This window comes from Drosophila busckii, chromosome 3L (assembly GCF_011750605.1).
Source record: "Drosophila busckii strain San Diego stock center, stock number 13000-0081.31 chromosome 3L, ASM1175060v1, whole genome shotgun sequence".
Lineage (NCBI taxonomy): Eukaryota > Metazoa > Arthropoda > Insecta > Diptera > Drosophilidae > Drosophila > Drosophila busckii.
In genome coordinates this window covers 13,888,269-13,907,754 of record NC_046606.1, presented here as the reverse complement: position 1 = coordinate 13,907,754, position 19,486 = coordinate 13,888,269, and the positions used below count along the sequence as shown (strand labels likewise).

General features: G+C 39.3%; 1 protein-coding gene across 2 annotated transcripts in view; it reads left to right on the top strand.

Moving 5' to 3' along the window:
* Positions 1 to 19,486, top strand: part of LOC108597916 (putative mediator of RNA polymerase II transcription subunit 26) — a 48,871-nt gene that overhangs the window by 15,355 nt on the left and 14,030 nt on the right. For both annotated transcript variants that reach the window (XM_033293398.1, XM_033293399.1), the window contains exons 2-4: positions 10,465 to 10,587; positions 15,307 to 15,402; positions 15,514 to 15,535. In XM_033293398.1, coding sequence (XP_033149289.1) covers positions 15,310 to 15,402; positions 15,514 to 15,535 — 115 coding nt within the window. In that variant the 5' untranslated portion in view covers positions 10,465 to 10,587; positions 15,307 to 15,309. The remainder of the gene's footprint in view (positions 1 to 10,464; positions 10,588 to 15,306; positions 15,403 to 15,513; positions 15,536 to 19,486) is intronic.

Here is a 19,486-nt window from a genome sequence, read left to right as displayed (position 1 = left end):
ATCGACTAAGAACTGTCTCATTATTTTATTTATTTATTTATTTATTTAATGTCAACAATGAACAGTCGACGATAAAAGAAAAAGATTACATAAAATATTTAAAAATTAAATATAAATTTTCTATTATTTTAAACTATGTTTTTGTGTTGCAGATTTGATAAACTTTAGATTGGGGAGTGTTAACAGACCACATTCGGTTGAAGGATTGGGGAAAACCAAACCAATAGGTCTGGGTTAGTGTTAGTTATTAATAGTTTAAAAAGTTAAAATAATCTTTTAGTATTGTTTTATTATTATTAGTTAAATAAGTTAAAATAGATTATTTTTGTAAGTAAAATCAGAGGCTCTGTGCTGATTACAGAGTATGAGTTTTGTTGTAATCAGCGCAGAGTATTCGAATATTATTATGTTATATATCATATAGCAAACGTAAGTGATAAAGAGCAAAATTTGAGTATAAGTATATATATTTTATTATATTAGTTTGTAATAATAAGTAATGTTGTAATAAATAAGAATCGTATAATTTTTATAAGCTGTGCGTTTACAAATAAATCTATCATGCCTAATTGAGTAGGATGCTATTACAAATCCTTTTGAAAGTCACTGTTCATACTAAATTGAATAGGCATCAATTCCATTTAGACGGTTTTGCTTTAAAGACTACAAACTCATATAAACATAGCCATAGGGTAGATGGGCATTTATTTTAAAGCAATTATTAGTTGCAAGGTCTCTGTTTGTCAAGGTTAGTTGATCGTTTGGCTTATGCAAAAACGTAGCAGTAGCTGGGCTGGCGATATCCAAAATAGTGTAGCAATGCAATGCACAAGCTGAACTTGGTCAGTTGGCCCGATAATTTGTTCGTCGAGCTGAATTGGCATCAGAAATGATTGGCGAGCATAGCTACAGTCAGCGCACAAATCGACAGGACAATGTTGGGCTATGGGACTTAATGTGTGTGTGTGGGTGCAGAGCGAGGTGGGGCAGGCAAGACGTACGCTTCAGTAGAGGAGCCTAAGGCCGTGCAGCTCGTCAGAATTAAAATGTGAAGACTTTGGTGCGAAAAACTGGAAGAAAGCAGCGAAAGGAAACGAGACAGAATGCTGGGCAACAGATGCATGGAAAAGTTCTCGCCATGTGGCAGACGCTTGTGGACTGAGGTAAAAGTTGCGATTTTGACAGCCAACGAACTGGGACAAGGGCAGAACACTGTGTGATGGCAAGGCGGGGAGTGGGAGTGGGAGCTGAACATGAACTAAAAGGCAGCAATCAATGACAATCATTAACAGCGTCATAAGCAAATGATAAAACATGAAACCAAGGCGCAGTGCAGAGCAAAGCAGAGCAGAGGGCGTAATTGAAGATATTTTTGCGCAAAGGCAAGAGAAATGAAAAGATTTCCATGAAATTGTTTTCTTTTCTCGCCAGCCCAGCAAGGTGTTTGTTATCGTTTGTTATATGGCTGTTGTATAAAATTATTTATATACACAACAGCAGTGCGTGCGTGTGTGTGTGTGTGTGTGAGAGAGAAAACACAAATATAATGTCATAAACGCCAAGGACACAAAGGCAATTCCTGTCGACATTACGCAGCAGACAAAACAACAATGGACTTGCGAGACAGCAGCAAAGGCAACAAGGAGAGACAACGTGGTGGGCCCTGGTGGGGGTAAAAGCTGAAAAGTACGCGTTTGGCATAAATGATAAGCTGGCTACGCAGCTGGAGCAGTCAGTAGGCGGTGTGCGGTAGGCGTGGTCCGATACACATACAATTTGTGTGTGTGTGGCTGGCTGGGCTACTTCGCTGCTTGGTTGACTTTTGAATACTTAACAGGATAATGAAATGTCAAAAGTGCGGCATATCCTGGCTGCTGCCTGCCTGCTGCCCTCGAAGTTTTTTAAGATTGTTGATCGGCGGCTGGCAATACGGCGTTACGATTTCTTAGAGCGGCAAGAAAACACAAGACTTTTGATAATGATTAATTTTTTATTATAAAACTGAAATGTGCTTTGGCGTGCTTAAAAAACTTCGTTTCGCGCTGGCCTCTTATTTCCGATTTACCCGATACTTAAACTCTATTTTCATACGATACTAGTATTCGTTACTCGATATCCGTTACACTTATCGATTTAAAGTTAAAGAACATATGAGTGCTTATTTTTGGCGGTAACATCCCCCCCCTTGTAAATAACCTCTATGGTTGTTTACAAAAATCTATGCCGACATCCAGTACTGCAATCTTAGTTGCTGGCCGTTCAAGCACTCCACTAGCAGTTTGAACTGTAGCTCGTCTTACTTGACCGTCCTTGGCCATTATCGTTCCAATGACGCGACCTCTGAGCCACAGGTTCCTGGGCAAGTTTTCATCCACGATGATGACGATGCTTCCGACTGCGATGGGTTTACACGGCTCGAACCATTTGACGCGTCTGGTGAGCATGGGCGTGTACTCTATTATCCAGCGTTGCCAAAATTTGTCCGCAAACATTTGCGTTTGGTTCCACTTCTGCCTTATGTCCAGGTCGTTCTTGCAAACGGGCTTGTAGCCGTCAGACGCGCCAAGCAGCAGGTGGTTTGGGGTGAGGGCGACGTCATCCGCCGTATCCAGACTCACGAAGGTCAGCGGTCGAGAGTTGATGATGTATTCCACTTCCATCAGAGCTGTGCGTAGACTCTCATCGTTGAATGAATATGATGGACATATGGCTTTGAGTACTGCCTTAGTACTGCGCACCAAGCGTTCCCATGCACCGCCCATATGCGGCGCCCCTGGCGGGTTGAATCTCCATTTGATGCCGTCATACTTCACGACGATCTGGTTGAAGTCAAGTTTAACTATTTCTTCTCTCACAGCCTTCTCTGTTGCCCGGAAATTTGTCCCATTGTCAGAGTAGAATTCCGCTGGAGTCCCTCGACGTGCCATGAAGTTTCGTATGCACATGATGCAGGAGTTTGTGTCCAAGCTGTGCGCAATCTCTATATGCACTGCTCGCAATGTCAGACATGTGAAGAGCGCTCCCCACCTTTTTTCCTTCCGCCGTCCCACGTTCACCAGTATTGGCCCAAAGTAGTCAAGGCCTGTGTAGGTGAATGGCTTGGAGAAGCTAGCCAAACGTGCGGCCGGGATCATGGCCATCTGTGGTGCTTCAGGTAAAGTGTTGACTATCTTACACATTTGGCAGTTTTGTCGCACTAGCTTGTACAATACTCGTAGGCGCGGTATATGATACGTTCCCTTTATCTCGTTGATTGTCGTTTCGTGACTCAAGTGATGCTGCCTCTCGTGGTAGTGCTTCACAAGCAAGACGGTTATGTAGCTCCCTCGTGGCAATATGATGGCATCTTTGGCGTTTATGAAGTCCAATCTTCCGTGTACACATAGAAGTCCATCCGTGTTGATGTATGCGTTAAGACCATGAAGACAGCTTCGCTTTAAAATTGGCACGCCAGCAGATAATGATTCAATTTCTTTTGAGTACGCTGAGGCTTGTGCTTGCTTGTACAGTACGTTTTTTGCTTTTAGCACCAAGTCTGTAGTCACAACTTGCGGTTGGGCTTGCTTTCGAACTTGGGCTTGCAATCGATCCATGTACAGCAAAAAGGTTGCGACTGCTCTGTACAGCCGGCGCCACTGCGAAAAGTATTCGACATCTATGTTCACGCTTGGAACGCATCTGGTGATGTGCAGGTGCTTGCGTAGCTCCGATGTTGATGTGTTCTGCCATCCGGGTTCGAAAACTGGCCAATGATGATCGGGCAAACGTAAGAAGTCAGGACCCTTCAACCAGTTTTCCCATGTAATCGAACTATTGACTTTAGTCGCTGCATCAGCCACGTTGAGTTTCGTCTGTACCCATCGCCATTGTACAACGTCAGTACTCTCCAGGATTTCTCCGACTCGATGCATTACAAATTGCTGGAACGATCTCGGATCCATCTTCAACCATTGTAGAACCGTTTTTGAGTCACTCCAGTACGTGACACTGTCAATTTTAAGTCTTCGACTGCTACGGACCTTGTTGGCCAAGCGTACACCGAGGACTGCTGCTTGTAATTCCATACGTGGTATGGAAACTGGCTTGAGAGGGGCCACTTTGCTTTTGGCCGCTGCAAGAATACAATCGATAGAGTCGTCATAGCAAATACGTAGGTAACTTGCTGCTGCATAAGCGAATTCGCTGGCGTCGACGAAACGTGTGTAGCTCCCACTCGGGTTGTCCTTCGTCATGTTTTCTGAATAGCACCTTGGAACTTTCGACTATCTGCACTTGTGGTAGTAGGCGCTTCCAACGTAGCCAATCTTCGACGAGCGAGTCTGGTAGCTTCTTGATCCCAAGCAACTTTGTCTCTCCACACGCGCTTGTAGAAGGATTTTGAGGCCGACGGTATAGCAGCACATCAGTCCAAGTGGGTCGAAGATTGACATTAAGAACCTGTAAGGGCTTCACGTTTGGTTGGAACTAGAATCCTCTGGTTATCACGTCTCGTCGTAAGCGTGCGAAACCTGAGAACGTACTTAAAGACATCAGTACTGGGCTCCCAATACATACCTAAGACCTTCTCGGTGGCTCCAAACTGTACAAAATTTGGGCTTGCCATGTTAGCGTCGCCGAGCTGTTGTAGCACTTTAGCTGAGTTCGAGACCCAATTGCGTATCTGAAATCCGCCAGCTTTATGAATCGTGCGAACTTGCGTTGCGATCTTGACGGCCTCCTGTTCACTATTAGTGCTATCGATGTAGTCGTCGACATAGTGGGCTTCTTTTATTGCTTCATAGGCTCGTGGGTACTGTTCCTTGTAGGGCTCAGCATTCTTGTTGCGTACGTAGTGTGCAATACAAGGCGCGCAGCTTATACCAAATGTCATCGCTTGCATAACGTAAGCTTTTAGCTGATTTGTGTCCTTCTCGTACCAGAGAAAACGTTGAGCATGCATGTCTTCGGCTCGAACGTTTATTCGGTGAAACATTTCGGCGATATCTCCGCAGACGGCAAATCTGCCAACTCGGAATGATAGCAGCACTTCAACCAATGGCTTCAGAAGATCAGGGCCAGTCAACAAGAAGTCATTTAATGAGGCACCGTGTGACTTTGCTGCTGCGTCCCATACGAGTCTAATTTTGCCTGGCTTATTTGGATTTAACGCTATGAAGATTGGTAAATACCAGATCCTTTCGCACTTTGCGTCAATCTCAGCGGCTGTGAGTTGCCTAGCGTACCCTTTGTGTAGCAAGTTTTGAATCTGTGTATCAATCTTGTCATACAATTCAGGTTCCTTGGTGATTTTCCTCTTCAGGCAGTTGATGCGATTAACAGCAGTAGAGTAGCTTTCTGGCAGCACTATGTCATCGTTACGCCATAGAAGTCCAACTTCAAACCGGTCGTCCACTTTAACGCAGGCCTTGTCGAGAATCTCTAGAGCTCTTTGGTCGTCGCTAGATTGCAATTGGTGTGCCTTGACTGAGTCCAAGCTAAAACTCTCTTTTACAACGTCATGAAGCTCTTGCCACCCGCACTCGCAATGATGCAGTGTAACAAAGCTCCTCCCGTACTTGTTGCCTTGCACACTCCAGCCAAGCAAACATTTCGACGCGATTGGGTCGCTCTGCTGGCCCTCGCGTATCTTTCGTGGAACAGCAATCTTCCAGTTGTCCAAACCAATGAGTATGGTTGGTACGGCATCGTGATATGAGTGCAACGGCAACGTCTTTAAATATGAATATTGTTTCCCGAGTTCCCTTGCGTTGATGCTTTGCTTTGGTAGCGCAATGTTGCGCACGGTGTGTACGTTGTTTAGCCAATATTGTTTGTTGCTATTCAAGGCTGATATTTGTATGGATGCACGCACGGATGATCTCTCTTCGCGAGTCGTTTCGCCGGTCCACTGTAAGCATAGTGGCGTCGGTACTCCTTTAATGCCCAGCATCCCAAATGTTGCCTCGTCAATCAGAGTCACTGACGATCCTTCGTCCAGGAAAGCAAACGATTGAATCTTCTTACCAGCGGCGTGGAGGTGCACTGGTACGATACGGAAGAACTGATCAGATGTGTTATCGGTTTGGTGCGTGCCCACAATGGCTTGATTGTTTGCTGGATACGAAACAGCTGTGTCCTTGTTGTGGAGTAATGGATGATGCCGTTGCGTGCAACCATCGATGCCACAAAGTTTCTTCGAAAAACATCCCTTGCGATGATTTTTCAAGCACCTGTAACAAGCTCTTTTGGATTTTATCGTCTCCCATCTCTCTTTTACGTTTGCACGTTGAAACGCATCGCACTGAGCTACAAAGTGCTCTGTTGATTCACATGCGATGCAGCTGAATGCCGTATGTTGCTTTGCAGGGTCCTTGCTTTGTGGCGCTGTGCCTGACCGCTCAGTGTATACGACTTCTTGTCTTCTCGGATTCACGATTGCAGGTGCGATTTCCATATGTGCGTTGACTGTGCTTGTTTTCAGTCCTGGTGACGGTACTACAGTTGACGCTGCCTCTGCTATGTGGTATAGCCAGTCACTCAGTTCCTTTATAATGGGTGTAGACGTTGATTGGATACGCATAGCCCAGTTGAGTTTGTGCTGATTCGGTAGTTTGTCGATCAGCTCTTTTGCCAACATAGGGTTGCTTAAGTGAGCATCTAGTTTACATGCCTCCATTGTAGCGCAAATGTTGCGAACCGCTAATGCAAACTCAATTAACGCTTCCAACTTGTCCTTAGGAGGCTGGAGCTTGCGAGCCTTATCCACCAGTCTATCCAATATGTGCTCAGGTCTACCAAAAAACATTTTAAGTGTACTTATAACCTCTGGAACCATGCTAGGTATGAGAAGCTTGTCTCTAACAAGCTCACGAGCCTTGCCCTTTAAGCATTTTTGTAGACGCAGCATATTTTCGGTGTCCGAGAAGCCTGCCACTGCAGTACTGTGGTCAAAGGTGCTACTGAATATCGGCCATTCCTCTGGATCGCCGTTGAAGATTGGCAAATCCTTTGGTATAGCATTTCTTGCAGCTACCTGGGAGCTAGAGAGGCTGTTTGTAGCTGTACCGGGTGTGCGCGTCACTTCATGGATCAATGGTAGCTCTGCTGAATTCATCCGCGCCAGTAGTTGGTACTTCTGCTCAATATATTTTTCCTCAGCTATCCTTTTTTCTTCTAGCATGGCGAGCATTAGCTGCTGCTGCGCCACCGAAAAATTGTTGTGTGTCTCAGTAGTCATCTGCGGAGCTTGCACCGTGTGCGGGTCGACGTCTTGGCCTTCTCGGCTAGCGCCACTCTGCATCCGATCCTTTATGATAGAACAGCTAGCTTCCTCAGCCTGACTTGCGAGTGTTTCTGTAGAAATATATTGCTGTGGTGGTGAACGCATCACTCGTCCGACAGGAGCATGCACCATGTGCATATCAGCGCGTTGTTTGTCACAGTTCGCGCAACTCCAGTTTTGATGCTTCACGCTGTCATCCACACCCGCACAAGTAAAGTGAAACCAACTTTCACAATGGTCGCACTGTACCCATTTGCTGTTGTTCTTATTAGCGTCGGCTTCTTTTTTGCAAATACCGCATGGCGTCATATTTGCTTCTAGACGCTTCCAAAATGGCGTCTTTAGCGTCTGCGTTTGTAAGTATATTTTGCAACTGCCTCGCTTATTGCGTAGTTTTGAATAAGATACGCACCGGTGGCGGAGTAGCCAATACCTCAAGTTGCGAACGCTTTCTTTCTTCCTTCTCCAAGTCTATCAAATATGCACACAATTTCACCACCGTCTCGCTTATTACGCACGCTTGCGTACCGGTGACTGAGCGGGAAAAAAAACTTGTGTGTGTATATGTATTTGACGACGCTTCGTTTCCAAGAATTGGCTGAAGCTCGAAGTACGAAGTTTTTTAAGATTGTTGATCGGCGGCTGGCAATACGGCGTTACGATTTCTTAGAGCGGCAAGAAAACACAAGACTTTTGATAATGATTAATTTTTTATTATAAAACTGAAATGTGCTTTGGCGTGCTTAAAAAACTTCGTTTCGCGCTGGCCTCTTATTTCCGATTACCCAATACTTTAAACTCTTATTTTCTTACTAACTATATTCGTACTCGATATCCGTCACTTATCGATTTAAAGTAAAGTATCATAGAGTGCATTTGCGGTAAACCTTACATTACATTTATGTATTGTCCATGCCTAAATGTAACGTCAGTGCGTGTCGGCGCATTAAATTCTAAAAAAAAAATGAAAAAAAAAACAAAGGCAAATGTTTCGTTTCGTTTTTTGTTTTTATTGTAAACAAAAACATAATATTGAAAAAAGCAAACTTGATTTATTTTATTTCTTACATAAATTTAAATTTGATCATTAATGCTACAGGCATTGTATTCTAAAACGTTGTGCCTGATAACTACTATAGCCAGCAATAGATTGATATGCTGCAGTCCATAGAACTCATAGCAGCACTCAAATGCATCAATGAAAAGCTTTTTTTTTTTTTAGCAGGCTCAATTACCCTTTTGGGGCCTCTCTGTGGTAGATAAACAAAATGATAATAATATATACCATAGCTAAATTTGATTTGAGCATTTTAAAACATCACACACACACAGTCTAACAGCTAGCAAATGAAAAAAAAATAGTCTTGCGTAAATGATTATAGAGTATCAATAATTGTTAATACTTTGGCAAATAAATTGCCATAAGTTCGCTAGAGCAATTTAATACTTAAAGTACGCACGCGTCAAGCTAATTGTGCTACAAATGTTAAACAACTTCAATCTCGCACACACTGCTATGCTAATTAGTGCGCTAAACTTGCTTGCGCCACAAATGTAGTGCGGCACAATATGAAGAACTGGAACTCAAAAAAAGCTTTCCAAAAAGCAAACCACCATTTAATCTTCAAGTTGTTTTTGATGTTTTGCCGCGCGCTTAAGAACGTTGAAAAAGGCCGTCTCGTTAGTCAAAGCCTTTGTGCTGGCGTCAGTCCATAATACTTACTGGCATTTAGCTTATTGCTAATTAAATTCAATGAATGTATATCTACATAATCCTGCAATATTATTGTCAAATGCGCCTGAAAATTTATATAGAGCACAGAAAATTCATTTTGGCGCTTGTGTAAATTTATTTACAACTTTACTTTAGCTAGCGCTGCCTGCTGCGCTCCTCGGGCACATCAATTGTTGTTTGATTCGTTTATTGACTTTTCATGTTGCTGCCAATTATGCGACGAGCCAGAGCGAGAGAGAGCGAGAGCGAGCGCCCAACTACAATGGCAAACTTTTTGGCATAATCTTAACGAGAAAATCTGTAAATTACACGCGCGCAACAAGGAAAACTTTTTTACGCCGCACAGACACAACACAGAGCGCGCCCAAATGTTTACAAATATTTATACGCGCCTAAATAGATTTTATGGCATAATTGAAATTTGTTGTTATTGTGACTCAATAAATTTCGTATAATTTGCTTTTCGCCGGCTCAAAACTCAAAACTCAAAAGTACAGCCAAAGTTGAAGGGGCCAAAGGCAGCAGGAGTTTCACAAAAAGAATTATAAATTCCAGCGAATTTCAAATCAAATTGAGGCAGCTAAAGGTTGCGCCTCGAATGAGAATTTAATAGCGAGTTGTTTGGCTTGCTTATTTAATATTAAACAAAAGCGATTACTTCACAGCTTGCAGTTGAATAACGTGGATATCAAATCAGATGTTAGTTAAAGCTTATGCTTGATAACATAGCTTTGTTATTCATAAGATTGAGTTGTAATTGTAATCATAACTAATTAGTTTATTTTTAATTTTAATTGTGAACTATTGATCACTATTTATGTTGCTAGTAATATGTTTACTACATATGTTAAAGCTTCTTAACTTAACATAGCTATGTTATTCGTACAACAACTTATGAATATTTTATATAATTGTAATAAATTGTTTTATACATTGTTTATATTATTCTCGTTTTACTCAATAATTGAGATTACAAATCAATGTATAAGTAACTTTTTCAAATTATTCACAAAAATTTAAAATTCTTAGATTCAATTGAATTATTTTCAACCAAATAATTTTAGTCAAATAAAAAATTTCAATTCAATTATTTTCAAGCAAAAAACTTTAGTCAAACAAAAAATTAAAAACTGAGTAATTATTTTAAATAATTTAAATTACAAATATATTTGACTTACATTATTTTAACAGTACTAGCTACAGTTGCTGTAAATTAACATAAGTCTGTAAAGTTTGTTAACATATCTAAGCTATGCATTAGATTAAAGCATCCCACAAATCTATTACCTATTCTATTATTTAAGCATTTACTATGCTAACTTAGAACGAATTGCGCTATGACTGAACTTTTAATTGCTTGCTTAAGATTCGTACAGTTGTAACAATTAATTGCTTAAGCTTAAAAACGCAATTACTGTGGCGCAAGACCATTTGAGTAATTTATATAAATTGCATTTATCTCTTGCAGCTATCAATATATAAAGTCACTGACAGAGCCTTGAAGCAACAGCAGCAGCAGCAGGCAGCAGCTAATGCGAGCTAAACTACAGACACCAATTGAAGTGACTAACAACAAGAGCAACAACAACACGTGAGTAAAGAAATATAACCCACACACACACACACACACACATACATAAGTTGTGTAGACAGCACCTACTCAGAATTGTGCATATATAAGTGTTGCCTGCTATATCGGCAGCATATATCTTGGACATGTGTTGGCCATCAACTTGTGCAATCAACGATTTGGCTTTGAGCCGAGGGCAGAGCAGCTGAAACTGAAGCTGAAGCTGAAGCTGTAGGGAGAATGAGCGAACGCTTGACCACGAGCACATGAGGAAATGTTTATTTAAGCATAAAGCCACGTACGTTTGCAAAAACCTACACACACTAGTCTCACATATTTATGTGTCTGTGTGTGTGTGTGTGTGTGTACTTAGGCACAGCTGTACTTTGGTAATTACATACAGACATCAGCACAAATATTTGCTTTAACCTTTTTTAGTTCTTTGCGTTTGTGGGTGAGAGCGCTCTGAGCTTTGTATTTGCTTTAGGCTTTGCCACGATTTAAACAAACTTGGCAACATCTTTTTTTGAGCATAAACTTTAACTGATTTACACGCGCTAATATTAAGTTTTGGGACAAGTCTATTTATGTGACAGGCAGCAGCAGCGACAGCAGCAATTGTTGTTGTTGCTCCCAGGGGAGCATCATTCGCTTAGACTTTGTGTCTCGCCTAATTTATTGTTATGAATGAATCACTTGTAACACTTTGCTGGCGCCTTTGTCGACGTGTGCTTTGTCCTTTAGCCTTTCAGACAGGCACGTCGCAGCGCTTTGTATGCACACTTTTGACTTAATTTGATTTGCTCAAATGAATTTCAATTAACCTGTAATGAAATTTATGCCACGCAGCACTACAAAGCACTGCTAACAATAAATAAAATAGCGCTAAGCTATTAATTTCAGCTACAGCTCATCATTCATACATGCACTGGAGTCCTAAGCTTCTGTTGCTTATTAGACAAAATATCTATGAGCAGTTACTAACAATGGCAACATAAGCAGTTTGGGTTGCCAACGCCTAAAACGCTTCGACTGCGACTTGTGTGTGTGCATGGCAACGACAAAGCTGACACATTGCCAGCGTTTGTCATTCCATCAATTATTCACTAACACACAAATCAACACACACACACACACGAACACACACTCGACAATCGAACGCTGCTAACAGCTAAAATGACAAGCAAACCAGACAACGTCAACATGCAATTGTGGGTTGGTTGGCAGGCAGACAAAAAATTTGTAGCTCAGCATAGATAAAGTTAACTGCCAGTTAGATATCCTTGGTTACCTAAGCCGTTCCATATGTAGCAGTTATGTTTATAAGCAGATCAGCATATGTTTGTTATAAATAATAGAGTTTTAAGCTTAGCATATGTTAGCAAAATAATTAAGTTCTTATTAAAATAAGTTACAAATTTAAAGCCGCTCACTCAGCGGTGTTAAGGCTTATTAAAGCTTGAGCCAAACTATATAATTAAATTGAATATATTTTCTTTATAAAATAATAAAATATTAAGCTTAGCATATGTTACTAAAATAATTTAATCTTCAGAGTCTTAATAGTTGTGTGAAACAAACATTTAAAAGCTTTCAGGCTCTACTCAAATGTTGATCTAAATTTATTAGCAATAATTTATTACTAATAAATTATATTAAAAATAATTTATTTGCACTGTTATTAAAAAAAATATAAATTTAAAGCTTAGATTAATCTAAGTAATCTAACATTAGTCTTAATACTTTTGTGTCTACAGATTTAAGGCCCAACAATTGTTGATCTAAATTAATTTGTACTAAATTTAAAAAATTATACATTTGCTACTAATAAAAAAATGTGAATTGTGCATTTACAACAAACTTTAAGCTTAACTTAGTATTAGACATGCTCAAAATAATAAATATTGTTGAATTTTTAAATGAATTCCTTTCTTTTTTGAAAGACAATTTTTTAGCAAATTTGCTAGAGATCACAATATACCCGATAGATAGTCAGAAGACAAACTGACAACTGCAAGAAGCATAAAAAGCAAAAATCCAAATATTAAGTGATACAATTTGGCATTTGAAGCATTTGCCATAGGCAACCAATGAATACTTGTGCCACAAGAGGCAAGAGGCATAGGCGAAAAAAAAAACGAAAACGAATAGCAGAGGCGATGGGAAAAAATCAACGACATGAATAACTGAGTGTTTTTATTTATGACGCTGCGTCAACATTATGGTGGCTCAGGCAGGGTAGGGTGGGGCATGGGGTAGGGTATCAAGTGAGTAGTTTTGTGTGTGCAAAGAAAATCAATCAATTCAACGCGCCCAAAACGCAAAAACGCCCAAAAAATAGAAGATGAATAAGCATTGGAAGAAGCGTAAAAACTAAAAGACGACAGACAAGCTTACCAAAGTGCTGAGTAACAAGCGGACACGGGACGGGAACTGGAGGGGCACGAATCAAGTGTGAGAGCAATAAATCGATGCTTGACACGGTTAAGTGCTTGATGCCTAACAATGTGCCTTGGGGGCTACTACTAGTGTCTGTCATACTCGTACTATGTGCCAAGTCGAGAAAGATAAGAAATAGTTGAGTCTATCATAAGCTTAGTCATGGATATTGATTGCAATGGCGTTGGAATTTGATATACTATATAACAAGAGCTAAATGGCTGCTTATTAGGGCTTATTAAAGCTTAGGCTGTTTAGCCAAAATCAAAGAGCTAATGGGCGCCGAATTGCAAGCCCAAATTGGCTAATAGATTAAGCCAACAAGATTAATTGAGAGCCAAGCGTTCATCATTAAAGCGTTTGCTTTAACTTTCTTTAAGCATTCAAGACTTTAAAGAACACGCGTTTGCATGCATTGTTTATTTTTACATTAGGAAGAAAACCCTTTTTGCCTTGTTGCTGTTGCTTCTGCTCATTTCCGTTGTGACTGACAAAAAAATGTTTTTTGTTCGCCATGTTTGCTTTGGGGCGTGTAGGAACTTGCTGAGTTGTCAGCTTTTCGCTTCTGTTGATGAATTTCGACGCTGCCGCCGCCCTCGCTTTGGCAGCATAATTATGAGCTGTTGGCAAATCTTTGCTGGCAAATGATGTTGCCCCACTTTTAGCATTCCCAACTAGTTGCTAGCTGCAATTAAAAGTGTCAATGATAGTGCCGACCGACTGAATGTCTGTCTGTCTGTCCGTCTGTCTGTTGCAACGTTGTTAATAGGCATTGGCATGCTCATCGCTCATTGTAATTACAATAATTACGACAAGTACGACGCGCATGTGTAACGTAATGAAGCAGCCCTTGCAACGCGTCCTGCAGCCTCCGCTGAGTGTCCTTTTGCCAAGGCGCTGTTTATCCACTTAACGGCGCCACATGACATTGCCTCGTTAATTGAAATCTGGCGCATTAAGCGCACGTTTTACTCTCTCTCTGTCTGTCCCTCTCTCTCCTTTCCACTTATATGTGGCAGCGCCTTTGTTTTTCACTTTTCATATAATTTGTGCCTTTTAATTTTTTGCTCTGCCACGACGCATGCTTGCTCATTTATTTATTAATGTTTAATGAAATACCTTTTTGTATGTTGGTGTTTTTTTTATTAAATGTTTGCGCGCGAAAATATTTTTTAATGAGTTTTCGCTTTTGTGTAAAATATCCAATGTGCGTTTAATCACAAAAGCAAAAAGCAAGCCTCGTTTATAAATCTGCCTGTGCTGCTGCTGCTTCTTCTTCTTCTTATTTTCTGTGCCGTAACTATATCAAATGAAATTGCTTGCTTGATTTTTAATAATGGCTGCATATAGCAAAATTACGACTACAGTAGATCTTGACTATTCATGCATAAAGAGAGAGCAAAATGTTCATTTACTCAAAGAAAAAAATATACAAGTTTTTGTTCTAAATTTGATTATTTAATTCAAAAATTCAAAAAGTTAATGTAAAATACTAAGCTACAAATTATATAATAAATATTTATTCTACTAGCTACAAACAAAAATAAGCAAATGTTAAAATCTATTTTGCTTAAAAATGATTTAACATGAGCAAAATATGTTAAGACTGATTCTATAAATTAAATAAAATTATTTAAAATAAATAAATATGTATAACTTATAAATTATTTAATTTAAAACAAATTTGGCTACTCTATAAATTTAAAAAAAATATACGTACTGTAATCTTTTCTCAATAAAATATTTTTAAAAAACTATAAGACTTATTTTGTACAAAAAAATAAATTTTTAAATAATTGTTTATGTCTTTAATCTTAGTGCTAGTTTACTACAAAGAGTTCTTACTGCGATAAACCTCAAACCCAACTCTACTCTTTTATACTTTTAAGCAATTTTGATATTATTTATGGCTTATCAACAAATTGGTTTTCTTTTTGGCACATTTATGTGCTGTTGCTTTAGAAAACAATAGAAATTGCTGTTGCTCAAACAACTTCTACACAACTCCTCGACACACAGCAACAAAAATGATAAATAATAAATGCAAACAGAGTGAGTTCAGTCGTAACGCCCCCCTCACCCACGCCCATGCCTGTGTTTATACAGGCCCGACATAACCGTAACCATTAGCCGTAACCAAAAAAAACCAAGTGCAGACATTGAATTGACCTTAATAACGCCGACATAGACGGGCAAAGGCGTTGCGACTGTGGCTGCCCGACCTTTTTTTTTTTATTTTTTGTTTTGTTTTTCGGCATAGCCACGCCCACTCACTTCAGCGTTTTTTCTCTCTATTTACAGAAAATGCTGATACTGCTGCCATTGCTTAGTTTATTTTGTAATAGTCTCATTGCCGGCGTGGATGCGAATTTGAGCTTGGGCTTTAAGGTCATCAGAGTGAGTTGAAGCGGACGCAAACAAACACTCAAATGTTGATTTATTTTATTAATCTACGCCTGCTCTCTATCTCTCTCTTTCTCTTGCTCTTTATAATTATGCTGCATATAGTTGCCTAGACATGCAAATCCGGGTAAGTTGGCATTTTAAATTTATTTATTTATATTTTAAGCATTAAATTGAAAGCGTTGTAGCTTTTGAGGCTACGGGCTTGTCATGTAAATTGAGAAATGACATTAACGTTGCGCTTCATTAGTCAAAGGCAATGCGAATGTTGCTTTTTCTCTCTTTTTTTTTTGCAAGTCAAACCCAAATACATTTCACGTACGCAAGAGTCTGAGCAAATTGAAGGAAATATCCAATTTATATGAAATTGATTTTGATTGAACTAAATGCTGATTGAGTGTTAGGTACGATTGCTATTTCTAGAGTGTTTGTAATGAAGGTACATTATATGCTATTTTTAATGGCTAAAAGTAAGTAATTCCATTAAAGCATTAGCTACTGCTAAATATAAAATAAATTGACAAATAAGTGCAAAGATTTAAAGTGAAACTGTAAAGCAAAAAATGTACAGCGGTCTTATAGTTTAGTCTAATTAAATAGCGCATCTATTAATTTAGATTTATTTAATTTCACACTCCCAATCTATAAGTTTATCAAATCTAAAAATTTTAAATAATTTTTAATTTAATTTTAAATATTTTTTGTCATCCTTTTCTTTTATCGTGGACTGACCATAGTTGACATTAAATAAATAAATAAATAATAATTTAATTATTAAAAGTAGAATTAAATAGATTCAAAGTCCCTCTAAACTTTTGTCTGTAATATGCACAGAGTCTTACACTGTCGCTTGAGCCCAACTGTGTTAAGCTAGATTTACAAAAATCAAATTTCCATGCAGATTATTTATGCGCATTAAATATTTAAGCTATTGCTTTAGTTGTGCTCGTTAAAATTGTGCGATATTTGATTTGATATGTTAAAAAAAAAACATAGAAAACTAATTCAACATTTCGTTTTTTATACAATGCCATTCAAACTAGTAGTATCCATAGTTATAGCTTAACAATAGAACAAGTCCACCCGCCCCTACTGCTCTCAATGGGCTAATCGAACTACAACTAACGCATAAAGCATTAGCCCATGTTCATTTTATTTCAGTTCTACGTATTTTATTTGATTTCATTTTGCTGCTGTTCACATGTTGTCGCAACAAAGCTTTTCAAAATTAAACAGCAGCACGAACTGTGAGGAAAAAGTTTTCCGATTTTTGTACAACAAAATATATCCCCTAGCTATGCCATTGCATATGTTTTATTTGTGTGCGTGTGTGTGTGTGTGAGTTGAAAAACTTTTCGAGTCAAATGCCAATACAGTTTGCGCTTGGGAAGCAGCAGATCGACGCCAGTTTCTGGATGAGACGAGGGTGAGCGTTTGGCTCGATGTGTAAAAAGTGCCTTGGGCGCATATCAATGCGCCAGACGTTGTTGCTGCCACCGTCGGTTGCGCTGTTGCATTGTCCATCCAGGCAGCAAAAGCAAAAGCGGTACAAGTTTATTTAAACTGTAAAACTTGCACGTTCTTTTTTTTGGATAAAAAAGTTAACGAAACACGAAATATGTTGCACGTGTATGTGTGTGTGTGTGTGTGTGTAAAGTTTACAAAACATATTTACCAAATCGTGAGAAATTGCTATGCCAGGCAGGCAAGATTTAGTTCAAAAACGAGCTAAATTTATTTACAAAAGTAAATTGCTATAGAAAAAAGCATAAGCTATAATTAAATAAACTGCAAGCTGAAATTGCGCATACGCCGCATTAGCCCAAGCACAGCAAAGCACAGCAGAGTGCAAGGTAAACTTGTCGCACACACGCTCAAGTGCTGTAAATCTTTTTTACAAAATGAAACTTTATATTTGTATATAGACGGTCATCAACGACTCGAGTAAATCTTAGGACGAAAAAAAAAAGGGGTAGCATAAGAACTCTAAGTAAAGCAAACACTTCAAGAGCCTGGGCTCGCATATAAAACAAATAAACTGCACACACGTGACCTCAAACCCATGGCAAGCAAACAGTCGTTGGACAGACAGCACAGACAGCTCCACAACTTTTGCCCGAGTGCTGATTTCAAACTATAGCTAAGCATAATGCATGTCATGAAGTTATAGCCTGGACAACAGGTTTTTCCCACACACACACACATACACAGATATAAAAAGCAGCGAGCAAAAAGGAAAGCGACATATACTCGCCTGTAACTGCTTAAGTATGCTTCAGCTGAGCGCAGACAGACAGACAGACAGACAGAGCCTTAAATGTTGACAGCGTATGCTGTAGATAAAAGTGCTCACAATGCAATTCCTGTATGTGTTCACTTCCGCCTCAAGGGCGACCTTAGTTGTTGTCGTTCTTTCTTTCTTTCTCTTTATGCTCTATGTCAGTACAGCAAGCAGACTTGCTCTCGGAAGAAGCTTGCCTAAAGTATAAACAAATGAGCTCTGGGGAACAGAAGTTCGTCAAATGCTTGCTCTGCACTTGGAATTTATTTAAATTTAAATTAAAAGCGACATGCGTTTTTTTATAGTTTTATAGCAAATAAAAAAGTGTCAATTGTTTAGAAAATTTTAATAAAAATATATTTTTAGACATTAATGCACATTAAAATTAAAATACAGCCTGAATGCCTTTGTTGCTCTGGCTATACCATAGAATTTAATTCTAGGCTACAATTAAAATAAATAAATAAAATTAAAATCAAACGTTATGCAAATGAATCTCTCTTTAAATTAATAAAAATAGCATTAAGCTTTCAGCTAAATCATTCATTTGTACAAAAGAAAATTAAATAAATGCATTAAAATTAATAATATCTTTAGATTTTTAGGCTTTAATGCATATATCAGCATAATTCTTTATATAAATTGCTTGCATATAAATGCAATGCTTTTGCATTGCCTACTTTTAAGCGCTGTTCAAAAGCAACGAACTTTTCGTATAAATACGCGAATATTAAACTTTGCTTAGTGTATAAAAACTCTCTGCTATGTCTAGCAACTGCAGTTTCTTATATGAACTCAACTCGATACTATGTTAAAGGCCAGGCAGCGATTGCTTTTAACGAGCGTGCGACATACTCATGCAATCACACACACACACTCAACTGCTTTATGGTATGTAAAGTGTCTGTGTGTGTGTGTGGCTGACAAGCTTTTGCGCTCGTGTCTGTTAAATGTAGACAGGCAGTGTCTGTGTGTCGGTCGTTCTTATGCCAAAGTACATTAAGAAGATTGCACTTTCGAAAATGACACAATTCGCCACAAAGTGAAAAGGTGTAAAGGCCTTTCGAGCATGCACACACACACAGCTTGGCTGGCTGGGCTGGGGCTGGGGCTGGGGCTGGCGCTGGTTTGCCAATAAGATATTTACTTGTAACTATGCCTTGGGGCCATGGACACGTAAGCAGCAGCAAAGTGCTTAGTCCTAGCTACGAGTGTGTGTGTGTGTGTGATACGGCATTGGAAAATGCAACCTTGTGGCTGGCAAAAAGTCTCGCTTACTCAATAATCTAATCAGTGGCAATCAGCAGGCATCTAAATATGCAACCACGTGCCCATATTCATTACGCAACGAGCGCATGCCACAATGCCAATTTTCGCATTAACCATTGATGCTGCCAAGCAAATGAATGATGATGCAAGAGCACATATACATACATATATGCATACATATATATCTCTTACACCTTCGTAAGTCACGTTGTGGCTGGAAATCAATTCAAGCTGGCAAGCTTGACTTGTATGTGAGCAAAAAACATGACACCCAAGCACGTAGCAGACTAAAGAGACAACTGTGTGTAGGCGCTGTATGTGTGTGTGTGTGTGTAACATTGAAATTGCAAATGCCACATGTCGAGAGCTCAAAAAAAAAAAACTGGATAATTGTGATTGGCGTTCTACAAATAACAAAGGGCCAAAGTAAACTTTTATACCTAATGGGCATGCCATAAAGTACAAACATTTGTCAGTATTAATTTTGATGAGACACAACACACACACACACACACATAAAAATCTATT